The sequence below is a fragment of the Cervus canadensis genome, chromosome X (genome assembly GCF_019320065.1).
Source record: "Cervus canadensis isolate Bull #8, Minnesota chromosome X, ASM1932006v1, whole genome shotgun sequence".
Lineage (NCBI taxonomy): Eukaryota > Metazoa > Chordata > Mammalia > Artiodactyla > Cervidae > Cervus > Cervus canadensis.
The window spans coordinates 140,777,056-140,797,303 of NC_057419.1; the positions used below are offsets into that span (position 1 = coordinate 140,777,056).

A 20,248-nucleotide genomic window follows, 5' to 3' on the forward strand; every position below is an offset into this window, starting at 1 on the left:
TCAAGGGAAGTCCCTTCCTTATACATTTTAGTAGCAGGCTCATGAGATAGTCTATCACTTTATAAATTCAGAAATACATAGTTAAATTTTTCGTTTTTCCCAAATCTCAGATTCTCTAGGAGAATTCCCTACTATCCAGGTGACTACTTTAAGAAAACCTTCCCAAATAATAAAAATAAATGGAAAAAAAAAAAGAAAACCTTCATGTAAGAGGCAAATTGGGCCCCAAGGCCAATACTTTTGAATTATAGGTAGCAAACCTGAGAAGGGGGGAGGTATTTATTATATATTAATATCATGGCTTGCTTACTAAACTGTGAGTTCCTTAAGGTCAGTAACCAAGTCTCAGTATGCTTATATTCCCTGTAACTTACATATATACACATGTGCCCAATAAATGTTAATTGAATGAAGGAGTGTCCTTCCTTTGTCTCATTGAGTGTCCTTTAAAATCATTTTAGCAATTGGATTTTTATACTAGGAAAAATTTTATACTTTAGCTTTACCAAACTAAAACTGAATTCCTTTTCTTTTACAGGTGCAGGAGACATTGTTGCAATCATGATTGGCAATCTGAAAGGCACCAAAATTCTACAATCTATTCAAAGAGGCATACAAGTTACAATGGTCATTGAAGTAGGGAAAAAACATGGTCCTTGGGTGAATCACTATTCGATTTTTTTTGTTTCTGTGTCCTTTTTCATTATTACGGCAGCAACTGTGGGCTATTTTATCTTTTATTCTGCTCGAAGATTACGGAATGCAAGAGCTCAAAGCAGAAAGCAGGTTTGTAATGATCCTTTCTTCCAATTTAAAAATATTTTACTGTTTTAATTGTAGATTCAGTGTCATGCATTTTAATATGCTTCCCTTGCTGGACAATGATCCATGCGTGCATTTTGTGAAAACTGGTAGTTTTTAAAAGTATGTCCGCTTCTGTACTCTCAGATCTCTTATTTTCGGAAACTGGTCTAAGGCTTTAATCCTACTGGGTTAAATCTTCTAATACTTTATTAGAGAGCACAGCAAGCATTTAAGTATATATGGGTATAAATTCATATGTTCTTTTGCACATTTTTCTAAATGACAAAAGCATTTCATATGCAATATAGAAAATTTAGAAACTAGAAAGTACAAGATGGTGGTTTAGTCACTAAGTCGTGTCCCACTCTTACGACCCCATGGACTGCAGCCTGCCAGGCTACTCTATCTATCCATGGAATTCTCCAGGCAAGAATACTGGAGTGGGTTGCCATTTCTTTCTCCTATGTGCGTATGCATGTGTTCATTTGCATTTGGGGGCAGGACTGGGAAGAGAGACTAGGCTGAATATTATGAGTAGGCAAATTTAAAGATCTAATTGTGCATAATATAATACTCAATTCCAGACAGAGTGACAGAGTCATAATTTCTCCCATATATTAACAACTGGTGTATAAACAAGTACAGAGTATAGAAATAATAGAGCAAAATTACTGAAGTATCTTTGAACAGGGAAGTACCTGTTTGTCTAATGTTGATCCTACTACCTTTAAACTGCCCCTCATCCCTCTGATATCCTCACTTCTCTTCCTTACTCAGCTTAACTTCCATAGCCATTCCCATGCATGTATCTTCAGTTTCCTTGGCCCTTCTCTCTCTTTGTTATACTTGCTGTCAAAACCCAATCCTGATTACATCCTACTTCCCACGTATTCTGTGCCTGTTCTTTGCTTAGCTGACGTAGCAGAAAAACATTAGCATCTCTACAACTGGCTAATCTCACTTTAAATTTGTGACCACAAACTCAGAGTGAGTTTGCTTAATGCTGCCCAACAATCATACCATCTTTTCTTAGCCACTTCCTCTCCTTTCATAGGTACACATTCCTTTCTCTTCAGATCTCTAGTACTTACCTCCAGTTTTACTCTCAACTTGTATTTTGGGTCTTATTCCACTGAGAAAATTGAAGTAATCAAGAGTACTTCCGCAAGCTTCTACCACATTTCTACATCTGTGTCTATACCCGCTATCCTCTGCTTTGTCTTCTGTTATTGTAGACACCGATACATACTAGTAATTGCTTCCATTTTCAAAAGAACTTCTTTTGACCCCAGGCCAGAAAACTTGGAGTTAATTCTTTATTCTTCTCTTTCTCTCACTTCCTGTATAACCTCTGTCAGTAAGTCCTTTGTTTCTACCTTCATTGTATATCCAGGATCTGATTACTTCTTAGCATTTCCTTTGCTTCCACTCTGATCCACACCACAATCATTTCTTTTTTTAAATTTGTATTTATTTATTTATTTATTTTTTACAATATTGTAGTGGTTTTTGCCATACATTGACATGAATCAGCCAGAGGGATGGGGTGGGGAGGGAGGTGGGAGGGGGGATCGGGATGGGGAATACATGTAAATCCATGGCTGATTCATGTCACAATCATTTCTTAACCTCCTGTCTCTCTCAGGAATTCTAAACACAACAGCAAAGCTGTGTGCCACATCTCCAGAATGTTCACTAGGGATTTAAGGCTTTCAGCTGATCACATAGTGGGGGGCAAGATTATATATGTACTTAAAAGTTTCTCCAAAGACAGATTCTGACCATTTCATGCACTTTTTCTTCAATAAGCAACGATGAACCCAATTTATTTGAGAGTGGGGGAGCAGTGAGGATTTCTAGATGGCAAGAAAATAAGCTTAGGAATAGATGAAAAATTAATATCTTATTATAAAACCTTTGTAAAGATTTAGACACCAGCATATGGTAAGGAGTGATGATTATCTCAATGTTTAAAGTTAATTGACTTCTGTACTTCTCTTTAAAGAAGCAGCTTATCACATTGGTGGCAGGTTCAGCCTGTTACTAGTTGTGGTCAAAAGGATATTTAAAATTCCTGTGCCAGACAATTCAGTAGTCTCACACTGTGTTAATATTTGACATTTGTATATTGTGCTGGTTTTTATCTCTGAGATTGGAAAGAAATTGGTATCCAGTATAATGAACTATTATTCAAAGGTTATAGTTACAATGAGAAGAGTGTTTGGTTTCTGAATGTTCATGGTGAAGTATGTATTTCTGTTCTCCAAGTGCTATATGAAGTCTATTAACATGGCATTAAACCCCATAAGCAAATAATATAGTTCATAAAGAGCTACCTGGTGTTGCACAAGCTACATTGATATTTAACTCTGATCTCATCACTTGTTTAAGTAACTTTCATAGTTTTATTTCTTAAAAAAGTTAACTTCTGTACAAATAGTTAAGAATAGCATTAAAACTTCTCACCTTTTAGAGAAGGCTTTGAGAGGGCATCTTTCACTATTTAATGGGCTGTATCTGTTTATTTTTTGGTGACTAAAAGATTAAATATATGAGACTGATAATCCCTTTTGCTTATATATACTTGAGAGTGCTGAAATGTCATTTACATGTTATTTAATTTTCATAACTTCCTATTCATTTTTAAAATGTAGAGCTTGATGCATATGATAGTTATAACTATCACTAAATATTTGACTGCATTATCTCCACTTCACTGGTCGAAATGGTGCTGAAACTGAGCTATAAAAATTTACCTTCATTAGAACATTAGGGATTGATTAAATTATTTGGGTATGTCTTCCCTCTGAACCATTTTGACACATAGCAGATAATGTCAGGCAAACCGATAAATGTATGACCATAAATTTGATGACCAAAATGCCAAAGTATAATGGACAGCATGTAGTGGTTGCATGCCTGACAAGCCATAGTATGCTGTGTAAGAGCACACATTATCCCTGGTTTTGTGGATGGAAAGCTTTTAAACAAGATGAAAAGTATCAATGGGTTGTGAATGAAAATAACATATTAGGCATTATATGGTGGATTCAGGGAGAAGGCAATGGTAACCCACTCCAGTACTCTTGCCTGAAAAATCCCATGGATGGAGGAGCCTGGTAGGCTGCTGTCCATGGGGTCGCGAAGAGTCAGACACGACTGAGCGACTTTACTTTCACTTTTCACTTTCATGCATTGGAGAAGGAAATGGCAACCCGCTCCAGTGTTCCCACCTGGAGAATCCCAGGGACAGAGGAGCCTGATGGGTTGCCCTCTGTGGGATCGCACAGAGTCGGACACGACTGAAGTGACTTAGCAGCAGCAGCAGCAGCAGGTGGATTCATGTTTTCCCTGGGGACCACCCTAACCTAAGACAAGAAAGATTGTGGAAAACCTTATGGCATGCTCAGACTAAACTGAATTTGGGAGTGACCACTATACACATGACTGACGTGGGACACCCTGCATTTTGGGTATACAGTGCATGTACCTTAACCTTATTCAAGCAATCAATACTCAAAGGAAACAAGATACATGTTGGGTTAAACATCAGCCAGTGAAACCAAAGAGGGCTCTAGGTGAAATAGAAGCTGGCCTTGGTCTAATGGAACAAGCTGAATTCACTTTTAGTGAAAAGTGTCTTTCAGAAGAAAAGAAATTACTCTTACATAGACAGATTGGTGGGAATCATCTTCCAAGAGCAAAGAAAAGAATGGGAATCTACTTGGAAAGATGGTAAAGACTTGGTAATATGGTCACACAGAGCCAATAATAATGCTAGAGAATGCTAGCATTCAGCACTGGGAAAGAGCATATACTCTGACACAACAGGGTCTGTTAACTATTTTACTTTGAATGGAGATCCAAGTAGTCATGGGGTAATGGCTTTCCATTTTTACTTATGGAAGTTGCAAGAGCATCTTTGAGACACATGCAGATCCTCAAACTTATGGAAGTTTTCTGGGTGAAATTGTAACTTACATTACTGATCTCTGACTGACCTTTACCAAAGGATGGACTGATGAGATGAGGTAGAGGAATAATGCTGAATGATACACATGTATTCCCCATGGAAGGGAGATGGGCTTGCTGCACAACAGTCAGTGGGAAAACTGTATAATAGTGTGACTTGAGACAAATGATGGGCTTTGTCCTGAGCTAACATGGAATCTAGAAATGACAGAATCATCACCACTGGTGATAATACTTGTCCATGATATCTGATATGTGGGCAAAGAACAATTATTCTAGGAAGATTTAATAAACACTTCTGTGATACTTCCCGATTTCTTTTGTAACCAAATGAAACTGTATCATAACTACATTGTGATGGTGTAATACTGGTATTGGTAAGATTCAGCTGCCTTATATAAACAAATTTTATGATAATCAAATGTATTGGGAAACTGAACTAAAACCTCCCAGCATGTGATGTCAATGGAGAGTGACTAGCCTGAGGAAGAATTAGATGTAGTTCATTACTTTAAATATCTCTGTACAAGTTTATCACAAAGTTCAAGTCCATAGATCAAGGGAGTAAACAGATAATTAAGTTGTTACATCAATATAAAGATGTCTTAAATGGTCTTATTGACTAGAAGAATAATTTATTTGAGCCTATTTTCATCCTTCATTTGCCTTCTGCTCTTGCTTACCTTATATATAAATGCTGTACTAACTGTAAAAGCCCAAATATGACTGTTTCATTGTTAAAAAGACCTTGATTGAAAGAGAGCGAGTGGATTGTAAAGAGACAATACAATAGATTTAGTTGCTTACTCCTTGAGAGTCTCCCAGGAAACCATGCTTGGCCCTTAGCCAACCCTGGGAAAATGGTTCTCAAGGTGGTTTTATTTTGTTTGTTTTGTTTGATTTTCTGTTTTTTCCACTTTTATTGAGATATAATTGACATAGAGCTCTGTGTAAGTTTAAGGTGTACAACATAATGATTTGACTTACGTATATCCTGAAATGATGACCTCAGCAGGTTTAGTGAACATCCATCATCATGTAGATACTCATTAAAGAGATAGAAAAAACAATTTTTCACTTGTGATGAGAACTCTTAGGATTTACTCTCTTAATAACTTTCATTTATAATATATAACTGTGTTAATTATATTTGTCATATAGTACATTATATCCCTAGTACATACTTATCTTATAAATAGTAGTTTGTAGCTTTTGACTACTTTTATCTAATCCCCCCTCCCCCCACTATCTGCCTCCAGTAGCCACAAATCTGACCTCTTTTTCTATAAGTTTGTTTGTTTTTGAAGTATAATTGATCTATAACACTATGTTAGTTCCTGGTACGTAACCCAATGATTTGATATTTCTGTGCATTTCAAAATGATCACCATGATTGTATAGTTGTTACTTGTAACCATAAAAAGATATTGAATAATTATTAATGGCTTCCAGATGGTGCTAGTGGTAAAGAACCTGCCTGCCAATGCAGGAGACTTGAGTTTGATCCCTGGGTTGAGAAGATCCCCTGTAGAAGGAAATGGCAATCCACTCCAATATTCTTGCCTTAGAGAATCAACTTAGCATGCACACACTCATAATTACTGACTATATTCCGCACACTGTGCATTTCATATCTGTGACTCGTTTATTTTGTAACTGAAATTTGTACCTCTTTATCTCCTATATACAGTGAAATATTATTCAGCCATAAAAAGAATGAAATCTTAACCACTTGTGACAACATGAATGGACCTAGAAGATATTATGCTAAGTCAAGTAAATCAGGCAGAGAAAGACAAATAGTGTATGATTTTGCTTATATGTGGATTCTAAAGAACAAAACAAATGAATAAACATAACCAAATAGAAACAGAGTCACAGATACAGAGAACAAATAGGTGGTTGCCAAAGGTGAGGGGGATTGGGCTGGGGGTGATGGAGATTAAGTGGTACAGACTTTCATTTACAAAATAGATTAGTCAAAGTGTTCTTTATGTTAGTGGTTGATAATTTCGTTATATACATCTGAAGCAATGGACCATGTTGTACCAGTTTGTCATGGGTACTTGGCACAACAATCAAGATAAATAATATGCACTTGGTTTCATTGTTGGGGTCCTGAGTTTGGGGCAGCATGGCCTACTGCTAGCAGAATTATATAGTGACCAGTCAGTTCCCCATCTGAGCCTCACATCCTGAGATTCAAATTGGCTTCCTGGGCAGAGATATGTCACATGTGTCCTTGCAGTTTGCTGCCAAAGAGATAGCACTCCTGTGTGGTCTCAGATGAGGAAGAACTTAGCTGCATTAATATCTTAAAATTTGTCCTTGAGCTTAAAGCATGACTAAAAATATCTGAAACATTTCTGATCACATTAAATTTTCTCTGCTCTCCTAGTATATGAAATTAACTGGAAGACTTAGCAGGTGTCTGCATACTGTACCAGTATCTATCTATCTATCTATCTATCTTTATATTTATAGTGGGTACATTTGTATGTATCTGTTCCTGCTTAAATTTGAGGTTTAGAACCCTTTACAAAACTACTGGTTTGGCTCTTACATGAGAAGAGCAGATTAAACAAATTCTTATCTGAGTAGGACCTAGTTTTTCTGTGATTTTCTCATTGAACAAAAGGAAGCTCTTACAATGAGTCTCTCAGGACTTTTTTTTAAAAATATTCACTTACTATAATAAAGGTTTTGATTGTGTCTTTGAAAAAATGCTATAATCTGAGTCATAACCTATCCCCTGGGTCAAATTCCCCCTTTTCTCAATGCTCTTCCTTACAGTGTATTTCTTCACACTGTTCACAGGGATCATCTTCATGCAAATGGTCTGTACTCGTATTTCTGTAATTCCATAGACTTATGGGAAGCTGTGTTACAGTCTGCAGCTCCTCTTTCCTTTAGGAATCCTCCCATTCAAATATTATACATAGGGGTGTTTTTGCTTACTCTTCTTAAAAATTATTTTTATTTATTTGGCTGTGTCAGGTCTTTGTTGCAGCATGTGGAATCTTCCAGTTGCAGCATGCAAACTGTAGCTTTTTAAATTGAAGTATAATTGACATACAATATTATATTAGTTTCAGATGTATGACACAGTGATTCGATGCATAGGTTTTTGATTGGGGAAAAAATAACTCAGTTCTCATATGTCAAAATAGTCACAACACTCAGATTTTGATTTTGTTCACAGGAATCTGAGTAAAAGAATCCTCTTACCATAATTCTTGATTTTAAGTTTTCTGTTTTATAAATTTTTTTAATTTATTTTTTAAATTTATTTGTTTTACTTTACAACATTGTATTGGTTTTGCCATACATTGACTTGATTCTGAGCCACATTTTTGTGGAAGTTTTTATTTTTAAAAAAGTTGTGGCTAAAGAACAGGAAAATCTAGTTTGCTTATATCCATGTTCTTTCCTTTCTTTTATATACTCGCCCTGACCAGCCCCCCATCAAGTTATTAGGTTCGACTACATGCCTAATGTTCTTTATGTGGGTTTCAGTTAAACTGAAAGCTGAATACCTTGGGACCAAAAATCAGGCTGACAAATAACCAGACTAAAACATTTATTTTACTTAGTTCAATATAAATTCATAGGTAAAATAGGTAGAATATCTTTGTGTTCACTGTAATTTAAAAATTGAACTTTGTAATATAGGATGAGAATTGCCGCAAATCTTCATTTTCGGCCCACTTAAAGTGTCACTCAGAACAACAACAAAAGAAACTGTACAGCTGAAATTCGTCAGTGACTAGAACCATCCCAGCTTTTGAATAGAGTAATGACATTAAGCTTCTGTTAACAAAATTGGCCAACAACCAAGCTGCTTTGAATCAGTCTTCTACTCTGCCAAATTTTCTTAGACCAGGTATCTCTTAGAACTGGTGAGGAGGTGGGTAGAATATGTTGATATAAAACACTTGTTTAAGAGAGTTCCCCAAATCACAGTAAGTAGTCAAATGAAGAAGGATTTGAAGATTGGATAATAGCTAACTTTGAGGGTTTTTTTTTTTTAATTTCTTTCATTTATCTTTTTCACAAGGAATGTGAAGCCCTTTAAAGGCTTCTTTCCTGTTACACAATGGAGGCACTGTACTATAGTGGAGAGATCATGGGCTTTAAAGCCAGATAGAACCTGGGCTTGAATTGAATCACAGCTCTGCAACTAACCAGCTGCCTGGCCTTTAGTCAAGCTTCAGGACCTTTTCTTGTCTATAAAATTTGGATATTAAAATGCTATTCCATAAGGTTGTTACTGTTTAAACAAGATGACACATGTAAAAAACTTAGGGTTAAACCTGACGCATGGCAGGAGTCCAATACATGTTCTCTAAACCTTTTTTCCCCCTCAAAATTGATTGAGTAGAGGCTTTTAATGAATAAAACTTAGATGAGAAAATCTGTTTTTCTAAATTCAAAAGCTATTCTTTGAGCAAAGATTAAGCATTATGGGGATTTTTTTTAAATGATTAAGGCCCAGTCTTCTACCTACTCACAATCCACTAGGAGAAAAAGACACATGAATAATACAACTACAGAATATAAGAGGTGGAAACAGTGTGCTGTTGGAATTTATAGGATAGGAATTCTGATATGATGGAGAGGTACTGAAAAGGTGTCCCAAGTAATTTGTGTACCAAAGTAGATACACTCTTGAAGTTCTGTTTTTTAAGAAGTAAAACATAAATTATAGTTTGCATTGGGCACATTATCTTTAAATATTAAAGCATATAGGGACACCCAAGGGTTTGACTTAATATTATTCAAACATGTTGTTTAGTTGCTAAGTTGTATCTGACACTTTTGCGACTGTAGCCCACCAGGCTCCTCTATCTATGGGATTTCCCAGGCAAGAATACTAGAGTGGGTTGCCATTTTCTTCTCTAGGTGATCTTCCCAACCCAGGGATTGAACCTGTGTCTCTTATGTTTCCTGCATTGACAGGTGAATTCTTTACCACTGAGCCACCAGGGAAGCCCAAAATATTGTTGTAACAATCCTATATAGGATTATTAATATTCCTACTTACTGGTGAGGAGACAGAATTGGAGAGAGGTTTCATATTTCCCAAAATGTTAATTTCTTAGTCATGTCCGACTTTTTGTGACCCCATGAACTGTAGCCTGCAAAGCTCCTCTGTCCATGGAATTCTCCAGGCAAGAATCCTGGAGTGGGTTTCCATTCCCTTCTCCAGGGGATCTTCTTGACCCAGGGATTGAACTGGGGTCTCCTGCATTGTGGGCAGCTGCTTTACTGTCTGAGCCACCAGGAAAATCTCAACATGTATTTAATATAAACTGTGCTGTGCTGTGCTCATTCATGTCCGACTCTTTGCGGTCCCATGGACTGTAGCCCGCCAGGTTCCTCTGCCCATGGAATTTTTCCAGGTAAGAATACTGGAGTGGGGTGCTATCTCCTACTCCAGCAACCCAGGGATCGAACCTGCATCTCTTGTGTCTCAAACATTGGCAGTCAGATTCTTTACAACGAGAGCCAGCTGTTGTTGTTCAGTCGCTCAGTCGCGCCTGACTCTGCTACCCCATGGACTGTAGCACACCAGGTTTACTCTTTGTGTCTTGCTCTTTGTGACCCCATGGGCAGCAGCATGCCCCACTTGCCTGTCCTTCAACATCTCCTGGAATTTGCTCAAACTCTTGTCCATTGAGTCAGTGATGCCATCCAACCATCTCATCCTCTGTCGTCCTCTTCTCCTCCTGGGAAGCCCTTAATATAAACTACTTGGTCTTAATCTTGTTCTCATGTCAGTTTTTAGAGGAATGGGCGCATCTTGGAAACTCCTACTATCAATGTGACAGTGAAATATTAATATTTTGAGTGCTGATGGCAGTTTTAAAAGTGACCTTTATTCAGGTTCTAAAAATTGTGCTTCTTAACAAAACCACAAGTCACACCTCCGTATTGAAAGAAATATATTTTCCTTATAAAAGCTTGGTAGGAGTTATTGGAAACATTCAGATTTCCTTTCAAAGGCTTTTTAAAATTCTAGGGCTGCTTCCTTAAACACTGGTATATGCTGTGCTGCAAATCTTTTAGAGATCTTTCATAATCAAGTCCCTTGCTTAGGATATTCTGGCGTCTTGAATTTTTCCCTATATTTTTGTCCCCCCTCAATTTTTTTTTTAAAAAGCATTTGTCTTAATGTAAGTTCCACTTTTTTCATCAACATAGACTTGAACATTACATTTAAAGTTTGCTTTTGATCCCATCTCTCAAATTAATTTGCAGTTAGTCTTGGATATAATCAAAGTTGTATAGTTAGCATCCATCCCTGATGAATTGATAAGCACTAGCACTGGAGGCTCATGCCTCCAGTTGAATATTTTGGAATGAGAAATCAAACTGTGCAGGCTTAGTCATGTAAATACACTAGCGATGTATCACTTCCTTGTGAGTGCATTTCCCCAGTTGTCGTGGAGCTGGTTGCCTAAACCTAAGTCAGAAGTGCGCTAAAGACAAAGTGCAAAATGGCTGTCAAAGACTTCTCATCAACTTCACTTTTTCCTTGTCTTATTTTCTCTTGTTGACTCTATTTTTGTATCGTCTACATTTTTCTCTTCTTCATGTCGAAATACCTTATGTTTTATAGGAAACAAAAGTAGTAATGTTTGGAAGTTTAGGCCAAGGCCAGAGCCCTGTGGGCATACTGCTTGTTCACTATAAGGACTGGCCACAATTTGCCAGACCATAGAATCCAGGAGTTGGAAAAACTTCAGACGATTTTGGATGGCTGTATTATAATGGAATCTCGGGGTATGAAGAGCAGACTTCCTGTACTAACTCTGTCGTTTAGAGGTTGCATTCCCTTTTGGACAAATTATTTTACTTTTGCAAGCCTCTATTTGAACGGCATTAAAATAGAGATATTGTCTCCTTTAGGGGATATTGTGAGGATTAAGTGAGGTAATAGATATCAAAAATAATTTTAAATTATATAGCAGCTATTTTCTAAGTCTCCTGTAAATGTGTTATCATACTTTCACAATTTAAAAAAATAAAAAAGAAAGAGAAAAACAAAACAAACTAAAAATTTGTTTAAATAATTATATAAATATAAGGAAGTAGTACTAGCTTCCTACTCCAAGCCACAGTAAACAAAAAGATGACTACCTTGATGTCAGAGTTAAGTGTTCCCAAACTCTGGGTTTCGGTGGGACTGACACTAACCAACTCTGAGATTTTGAACAAGGTAGTCTTTCTCTTTTGGCATCAATTTTCTTATCTGTCAGATTAGATATCAGGCTAGTTGAACTCCAAGAATTTTTCCAGCTCTAAAGACCCTAAGTGTACCTCATTTCACTTTCATTCTATTATTGTGATGCAAGTAACAAAATAGAAGGGAAATATTTAGGCTCAAAATTAAGTACCATCATAAAATTCCCCTTGTTGAGTGAACTTCAAACAGGGAGTGAAAGGGCTTCAGTTAGCACTTCTTTCCTTCTAAGGGCTAGGCCTTCCTAGTAGCTGTTTCTATGAGCTGTTTGCCAGTCAGATAACAATCTGAGAAGTTTCTGCTGCTACTGTGACAGCAGAAAAATACTTTGGCGGTAATCACCTTGGCATCAAGTAAAATACCTTTCACAAAATGATATCTTACATAGGAGGTGGATTTGGGCATTAAAGAATAGCCTCACATACCTATACTCATGTGACTTCCCTGGTGGCCCAGACGGTAAAGCGTCTGCCTACAATGCAGGAGACCCGGGTTCAATCCCTGGGTCAGGAAGATCTCCTGGAGAAAGAAATGGCAACCCACTCCAGTATTCTTGCCTGGGAAATCCCATGGATGGAGGAGCCTGGTAGGCTACAGTCCATGGGGTCGCAAAGAGTCGGACACGACTGAGCAACTTCACTTCACTTCACCTATACTCATGGATTATTCCCTTCCAAACTACATTTACTACAGACATGTATAAAAATGCTTATTGATGAAAATGCTTTATATTTTCATTTAATAAACATTTTATTGAGTGTCTGCGATCAGCCAGACATTATGCTGGATACTTTACTTGCATAGCTTCCCTGGTGGCTCAGATGGTATAGAATCTGCCTGCAATGTGGGAGACCTGGATTTGATCCCTGGGTTGGGAAGATCCCCCTGGAGAAGGAAATGGCAACTTACTCCAATATTCTTGCCTGGGAAATCCCATGGGCAGAGCAGCCTGGTGGGTTACAGTCCATGAGGTCACAGAGACTGGGACACGACTGAGTGACAAACACTTACTTAAATTATCTCTAATTTTCATATAGCCTTGATGTCAGCTAGGGGGTCTCCCTGCTGGGGATGGAGGTACATACAGGGGGATGAGGAAGCTGTTGACATTCTCACAAGACTTCTGGTTCTGCCCATCTGCTTTTTTGCTGAATTTCTCTAAGTTTGTTCATTTCACAATACGAAATAGGAAGATTGCTTATCATCTTGCCCTGCTAAACATACTATCTCTCTATTCCATACAGCATCCACCCAGATGTGAAACCTGGCCTCTTCTTCAATTTACACATATATTATCTTTTCTTGAGGCATTTGTATATGTGGTAGATTTTACTGAAATAGAAGGAAGGTTTATATGTGGCTTCACGAATAATTTCAAATTAACACTGAATATCTCATACTACCTGGTTTCCCCCCTACCCCCGCCCACCAGTTCATCCCATACAAAGAGATAGTCTCTCACTGATTCCTTTCTTTCTCACTTTTCCCTCGCCTTTTAGATTTCCCCCATACTTTTTTAAATTTTATTTTTTTAATTTCTTTTTATTTGAAGGATAATTGCTTTACAGTGTTGCATTGGTTTCTGCCATACATCAGCATGAATCAGCCTTAGGTATACATATGCTCCCTCCCTCCCTCTTGAACCTCCCTCCCATCTCCCACCCCATCCCACCCTCTAGGTTGTCACAGAGCACCAGGTTGAGCTTCCTGTGTTACACAGCAACTTCCCACTGGCTATCTGTTTTGCACATGGTAATATGTACACATTTCAATGCTACTGTCTCAATTTTTCCCACCCTCTCCTGCCCCCACTGTGTCTATAAGTCTATTCTCTATGTCTGAGTCTCTATTCTTCCCCTACAAATAGGTTCATTGGTACCATTTTTCTAGATTCCATATTAAAACCTCACTTTTGATTCAAATATATATATATGTGTGTGTGTGTGTGTGTATATGGATAGATAGATATAAATGTAATATTTTAGTCCTTATTCCCTAAATGAACCATAGACTTGCCTTTGCATATTCAGACTCATCTAGGTATATGTTAAGTGAAACAAGCAAAAAACTCTCAGAATCCACCGCTCTCAGAATCCACCCACCTTACAAGGCAGTAGTGGTTATAAACAGCAATTTTTTTCCCCTAGTACCAAGTAACACTGGAAGGATTGATGTTATCCTCATTTTATAGATGAGTAAACAAGCTCAAAGATTTAATGACTTGTCCAGGATTTTTCATTTCATAAGTGAAAAAGTCAGGTTTTGAATCTAGGTTCATTTGAATCCAAATCCTATGCACTTTCTACCAAATAAGACACTATTTAAAAAAAAAGAAATTGGAAAATATGTACTTTAAGACCCTCTGGGCTTTTGAAAATAGGAAAACTGCTTTGAAAATTCAAAGCATCTGAATTCATTTGGAATAGGGACATAGAGCTTTATCATTGTGGCCCAAAGCTGCTGTTTAAGAAGGTAGGAAACATAAGGTTTCAGTAATTTAAAAATTCCTGTTTGATATGAGATAAATGGACATTTATTATGGTTAATTAAATTGTGTCTTTCAGAATTTACTTATACACTGACTTTTACCTTATAAATATTTATTAATCCTCTATACCTCTTTTATCATATTTATTTAAATTTTTTTTCTAATACCTGCTATTTTTTATTACAGAGACAGTTAAAAGCAGATGCTAAAAAAGCTATTGGAAGGCTTCAACTCCGTACACTGAAGCAAGGAGACAAGGTGCATTTATGACTTTTAAATGCTATTTGTTTTAAAGCAGTGCTACCAATCCATTTTTTAAAGTTCATGTTCTTCCAAAGTATAATTTTAATTGGAATTTATAAATATAACTGATTTTTTAATCTATTTAATGCTGGAGGTTGGCTGAATAATGACCCCCAAGGACATCTAGTTTTTTTTTAAATCCCTGGAGCCTGTAAATGTTGTCTTATATGGCAAAAAAGACTTTGCAGATGTGATTAAGTTAAGGATCTTGAGATGGGAAGATTATTCTAGATTATCTAAGTGGGACCTAAATATAATCACAGTGTTCTTATAAGAGGGAGGAAAGAGGAGATTTGACAGTGAAGTAAGAGATGTGACAATGGAAGTAAGAGATTGGAGTGGTACAAGAAAGGGTCCATGAGCAATAACAGTTAAGAGTATAAGTTTGTGTCATTTTAAGCCACTAAGTTATTGTAATTTGTTATAGCAACAACAGAAAATGAATATAGTACTTAAGTACAACTGTACTTGAACATCAATTTTCAGATTTAGCACAGTTGAAAAGTACCATTGATGTTTAAAACCCATATAAAAAAGAGCTATAGAGGTTTGTACTACAATGAAAATATAGCTATAGAACTTACTGAAATAAAAAGATACCATCTATGATAGCACCAAAACCATTATATCCTTAGGTATACATCTTACAAAATATGTACAAGATCTATATGCTGAAAACTGCAAAATATCAAAGAAAGAAAGAAATCAAAGAAGGCCTAAAAAAATGGGAATATACCATGTTCATGAATTAGAAGACTCTCCCCAAACTGATCTAAAGATTCAGTGCAGTTTCAATCAAAGTATCAGTTGCAACTTTTGTAGAAATTGACAAGTTGATTCTGAGTTTATTTGGAAAAGCAAGAGAACTAGAATAACCAAAATAATTCTGATAAAGAACAAATTTGGATGACTAATGTTTCCTGATTTGCAGTTATTTTAAAGTTACAGTAGTCAAGAAGGTATGGTATTAGGAAAAAGCTAGACCTTTAGATCCTTGGAACAGAAGAGACAGTCCAGAAATAGACCTACATATATATGATCAATTGATTTTAGACAAAGAAGCAAAAACAATTTTAAAAAAAAAAGGACAGACATTTGTTGGAAACCATAAATGATGACTGAATATCCATATACAGAAAAAATGAAAAATGAACTTCAGTCCACACTTTATACCCTCTGTAAAAATTAACTCAAATTGGACCACAGACTTAAATATAAAACCTAGAACTATGAAATTTTATAAGAGAACGTTGGAGAAAAATATCTCTGTTGCTTGAGTTAGGCAAAAATTACTTAGCTATGATACCAAAAACAAGTCAATTAAAGAAAAAAATGAAAAATTTGACTGTTAAAATTAGCTTTTGCTCTTTGAAAGAGACTGAAAAGATGAGCCACGGACTTGGAGAATATATTTGCAAATCACATATCTGATAAAGGACTGTATCCAGAATATATAAAGAACTCTCAAAATTCAACAAAAGAAAAAGTAGCCTAGTGGAAAAATGGGCAAAACAGACATTTTACCAAAGAAATGTATGGTTGGCAAAGAAGCACATAAAATGTTGCTCAAGATCATTCATCATTCAGTTCAGTTCAGTTCAGTTGCTCAGTTGTGTCCAACTCTTTGCGGCCCCATGAATCGCAGCACGCCAGGCCTCCCTGTCCATCACCAACTCCCGGAGTTTACTCAAACTCATATCCATCGAGTCAGTGAGGCCATCCAGCCATCATTCATCATTAGGGAAGTGCAAATTAAAACCACAGTGTGATACCCACGGCACATTTATTAGAATGGCTAAAACCAATTGAACCTACAATACCAATAGCTGGTCAGATGCGGAACAGCTGGAACTTTCATACATTTGCTGGTGAGAATGCAATATACAGCCAGTTTGGAAAACGATTTGGCAATTTTATGAAGTCAAATATACACTCTCCAAAGAACCCAGCAATCTCACTGCTAGGTGTTTACCCATTCATGTAAGAGCTTGTTCAAAATTGTTCAGGGAAGCTTTACTGGTGATTATCCAAAACTGAAAAGAAGCCAAATGTCCTTCAGATGGTGAATGGATAAAAAACTGTGGTACATCTATATTATAGAGTACTACTTAGCCATAAAAACAGCAGAACCCTACTGATATATTCACCAACAAGGATGAATTGCAAATGCGTTATGTTAAGTAAAAGAAGCCAGACTCAAAGGCTATATAATACACAATTCCACTTATAAGATAACCTGGAGAAGCCAAAATAGAAGGCACTGAAAAACAGATCAGTGGGTAACAGAAGATAGAGATAAAAGGAGGGGGTTAATTACAAAGGGATATAGAAGAATTTATTGGGGTACCAGGACTATCCTATATCTTAATTATTGTGGGGATTAAGTGACTGCATGCTTCTCCAAACTTGCAAAACTGTTTACTCAACATTTAGAATGAATTTAACTTCATGTGAATTATACCTTAATTTTTTTTAATGGAAAAACATAGCCAAAGAACTTATGGCACTGTGTAAATTCTAAAAGCAGGAAAAAGTTTACGTTAGTGCTACATGTTTCTCTTTATACTATTCCTCTTGGGTTAACTTTATTGTTTTACATTTATTTATTTATTTATTTCGGTCATGCTACATGGCTTGCAGGATCTGAGTTCCCAACTAGGGATTGAACCCAGGCTATGGCAGTGAAAGCCCAGAATCCTAACCACCAGGCTACTCAGGAATCCTCTTTTACTTTTTAAAGTCTAAGTATTTTATTTTCTAATTTCAATTACATAATACACAGTGTTATCGACTCTAGTCGCCATGTTTTATATTAGATCTTCAGACCTCATAGTTGAAAGTTTGTACCCTTTTACTAACTTCTCCCTGTTTTCCCCACTCCTCAGCCCTTGGAAACTACTTTTCTACTCTGTTTCTATAAGTTTGCCTTTTTGTTAGATTCCAGTTAAGTCTAGATAATTTTAAATTTCTTATTGAAAGTCATTTTAGTGATGTGATGCTCCTTCTGTAGGAATTTAAGTAATGTATTAAATACATGTATATTCTGATCTTGCTCTGTAGTTTAGTGTCTTTTTCTTATCCATTGGAATAACAGTAACTCTTTGCTCTTAGGAAATCGGCCCTGATGGAGATAGTTGTGCCGTGTGTATTGAACTATATAAACCAAATGATTTGGTGCGCATCTTAACCTGCAAGTAAGTTTGATTTTCTTTTATGTTGTCAATAAAAATAGCTGATTTACAAAAATCATTATTGTGCAGGAAACTATTTTGAATGTCTCCAAATAAAGAAATTGTTTATTTTTAACTTCTTTTCACTTAAATATAGATGATTGCTTTGTTTTTAGTATCATTGGAAATAGTATAAGGCTAATTATATGAAGTTTCCATAATCTGGTACAATTTGGAAACTACTTCTGTAAAAAACTGAGAACCTAGGTAGCACCACTGTTTATAGTGTGTGTGTAGCCAGCACCACTGTTTATTTGTGTGTTTGTGTGTGTGTGGTACTGGGTAATTTAATTCAAAAGATTTATGCCCATCCTGTTGAGAAAAAAATAAAATCAATTTATGAGCACCTATTTGGAAGTCTTCGTTAGCTTCTCATTATCCGTCTCCTGGAAGTTATTCTTAACATTCTTCCTTTTTGCTATTAAATAGTGGTATTCTTGGAATTTGTCACATTTCCTAAATTATCAGAATTATTTTGCACTCAATACCTTTGTCTATATTATCAAGAATGACTAACTGTACTGTTTTATAGTTAGGGTATAACAAAATAATCAAGATCCAATTTACTGCACATCTTAGGTCAGGCAATATCTTAAATATTTTTAAGTAAGTGGTATTGAAAATAGTTTTTATGAAGTTTTTATGAAGCTAGGGTAATGAGGCTTTTATATTTAAAAGTAATGTATTATGAAATTTCTAAATTTTGTTTCTGTGATTGTGTGTTTTAAAGGGAAAAAAGTCATTTGTTAAAAGACCAAATAAACTTATAGAGTAACCTGTTAGTGTATTAGGCAAAGTGTTGTTGCTCTTTCACATAACCAACTTATATGTTTTTTCCTTCATTAGCCATGTTTTCCATAAGACATGTGTTGACCCATGGCTGTTAGAACACAGGACTTGCCCCATGTGCAAATGTGACATACTCAAAGCTTTGGGAATTGAGGTAAGCATTGTTAAACAATTTATACAAAGGAACTTAAGCAGCGTGTTATTTATATATCTTAACCTTCAGGAAGTTGTCATCCTATTTGTTAACTGTACAATGTGCTAGACTTATAGGTTATACCAAAAATGGAAACTACTTATAGTGACAGTGAGATGTCATGTTGGACCACCTCTATTTTCCTCCTTCTTTCCCCTCCTCAAATGTACTTATTATGTGGTCAGAACTTGAAGTGATAACCCCAGCTGACTTCTGATACCCCTTGTTGTTTTTTACTATCTTACTATTGCATTGCAACCAAACTTGTAGTTAAATGAGCATGTAAAGTTTGAGAAAGTATAATAAATATTGAATTATTTTTCATAAGTGAAAAAACTACCTGTTTCACAATACACACAACAGAGAGTCAAGCTCAACAGAATCTTCCTGACTTGAAGAGATATATAGATGACAGTGATTCTCAGTACTCATAGGGGACAGCATAGGAATTTGTTTTTTGAGTACCTTCCTTGTCTCAGGCATTATATTATGAAGTGTTCACCCAGATAAGCATGTCAAATGTTGATGGTAGTCTGCCTGTAACATCTTTCGCCCCATTGGACCCAGTTACTGCAAGTGCTCTGGCTGGGACCAGCAAGAGATGTTTGTGATCATCAAAAAATGGATTGTAAGTTTCAAAAGTCAGGAAGCCTTGCTCTAAGAAGTCACCTAGGGAGAAACTTTGTAATAATATGTCAAGGAAAAGCATGTACTCTGAGAGCCTGTTAATGTGGTCAAATGCTTTCCACAGGTGGATGTTGAAGATGGATCAGTGTCTTTACAAGTTCCTGTATCCAATGAAACTTCCAGTAGTGCCTCTCCTCATGAAGAGGATAACCGCAGTGAGACTGCTTCATCTGGATATGCTTCAGTTCAGGGAGCAGATGAACCACCTTTGGAGGAACATGCACACTCAGCAAGTGAGCACCAGGCTGAGGGGCCCCAAGTGCCCCACAAATGATCCGCTGGAGATTAGACACCCAGGCAGAGTACTCCTGTTTTTTAGCATTTATTCTGTTCATCCATTGACACAATTAACACATTCCAGGTTTTTTCTAGTGACAGTGATGCAATGCAGGATGCACCCCTCTCTTGACTTAATATACACATATTCAAATATACCTGAAACAGATGAAATGCTTTAAGAATGGGGATTATTCACAGAAGAAAAGATTTTTTTATTGGAAAGTTGCTCTCCAATGCATGTGTAAGTGTTGATTTAT

General features: G+C 36.4%; 1 protein-coding gene across 2 annotated transcripts in view; it reads left to right on the plus strand.

The window, feature by feature from the left end:
* RNF128 (ring finger protein 128) overlaps positions 1-20,248 on the plus strand; it is a 98,242-nt gene that overhangs the window by 69,233 nt on the left and 8,761 nt on the right. For both annotated transcript variants that reach the window (XM_043459086.1, XM_043459085.1), the window contains exons 2-6: positions 539-786; positions 14,697-14,768; positions 17,925-18,007; positions 18,890-18,986; positions 19,777-19,945. In XM_043459086.1, the coding sequence (XP_043315021.1) occupies positions 539-786; positions 14,697-14,768; positions 17,925-18,007; positions 18,890-18,986; positions 19,777-19,945 (669 nt within the window). The remainder of the gene's footprint in view (positions 1-538; positions 787-14,696; positions 14,769-17,924; positions 18,008-18,889; positions 18,987-19,776; positions 19,946-20,248) is intronic.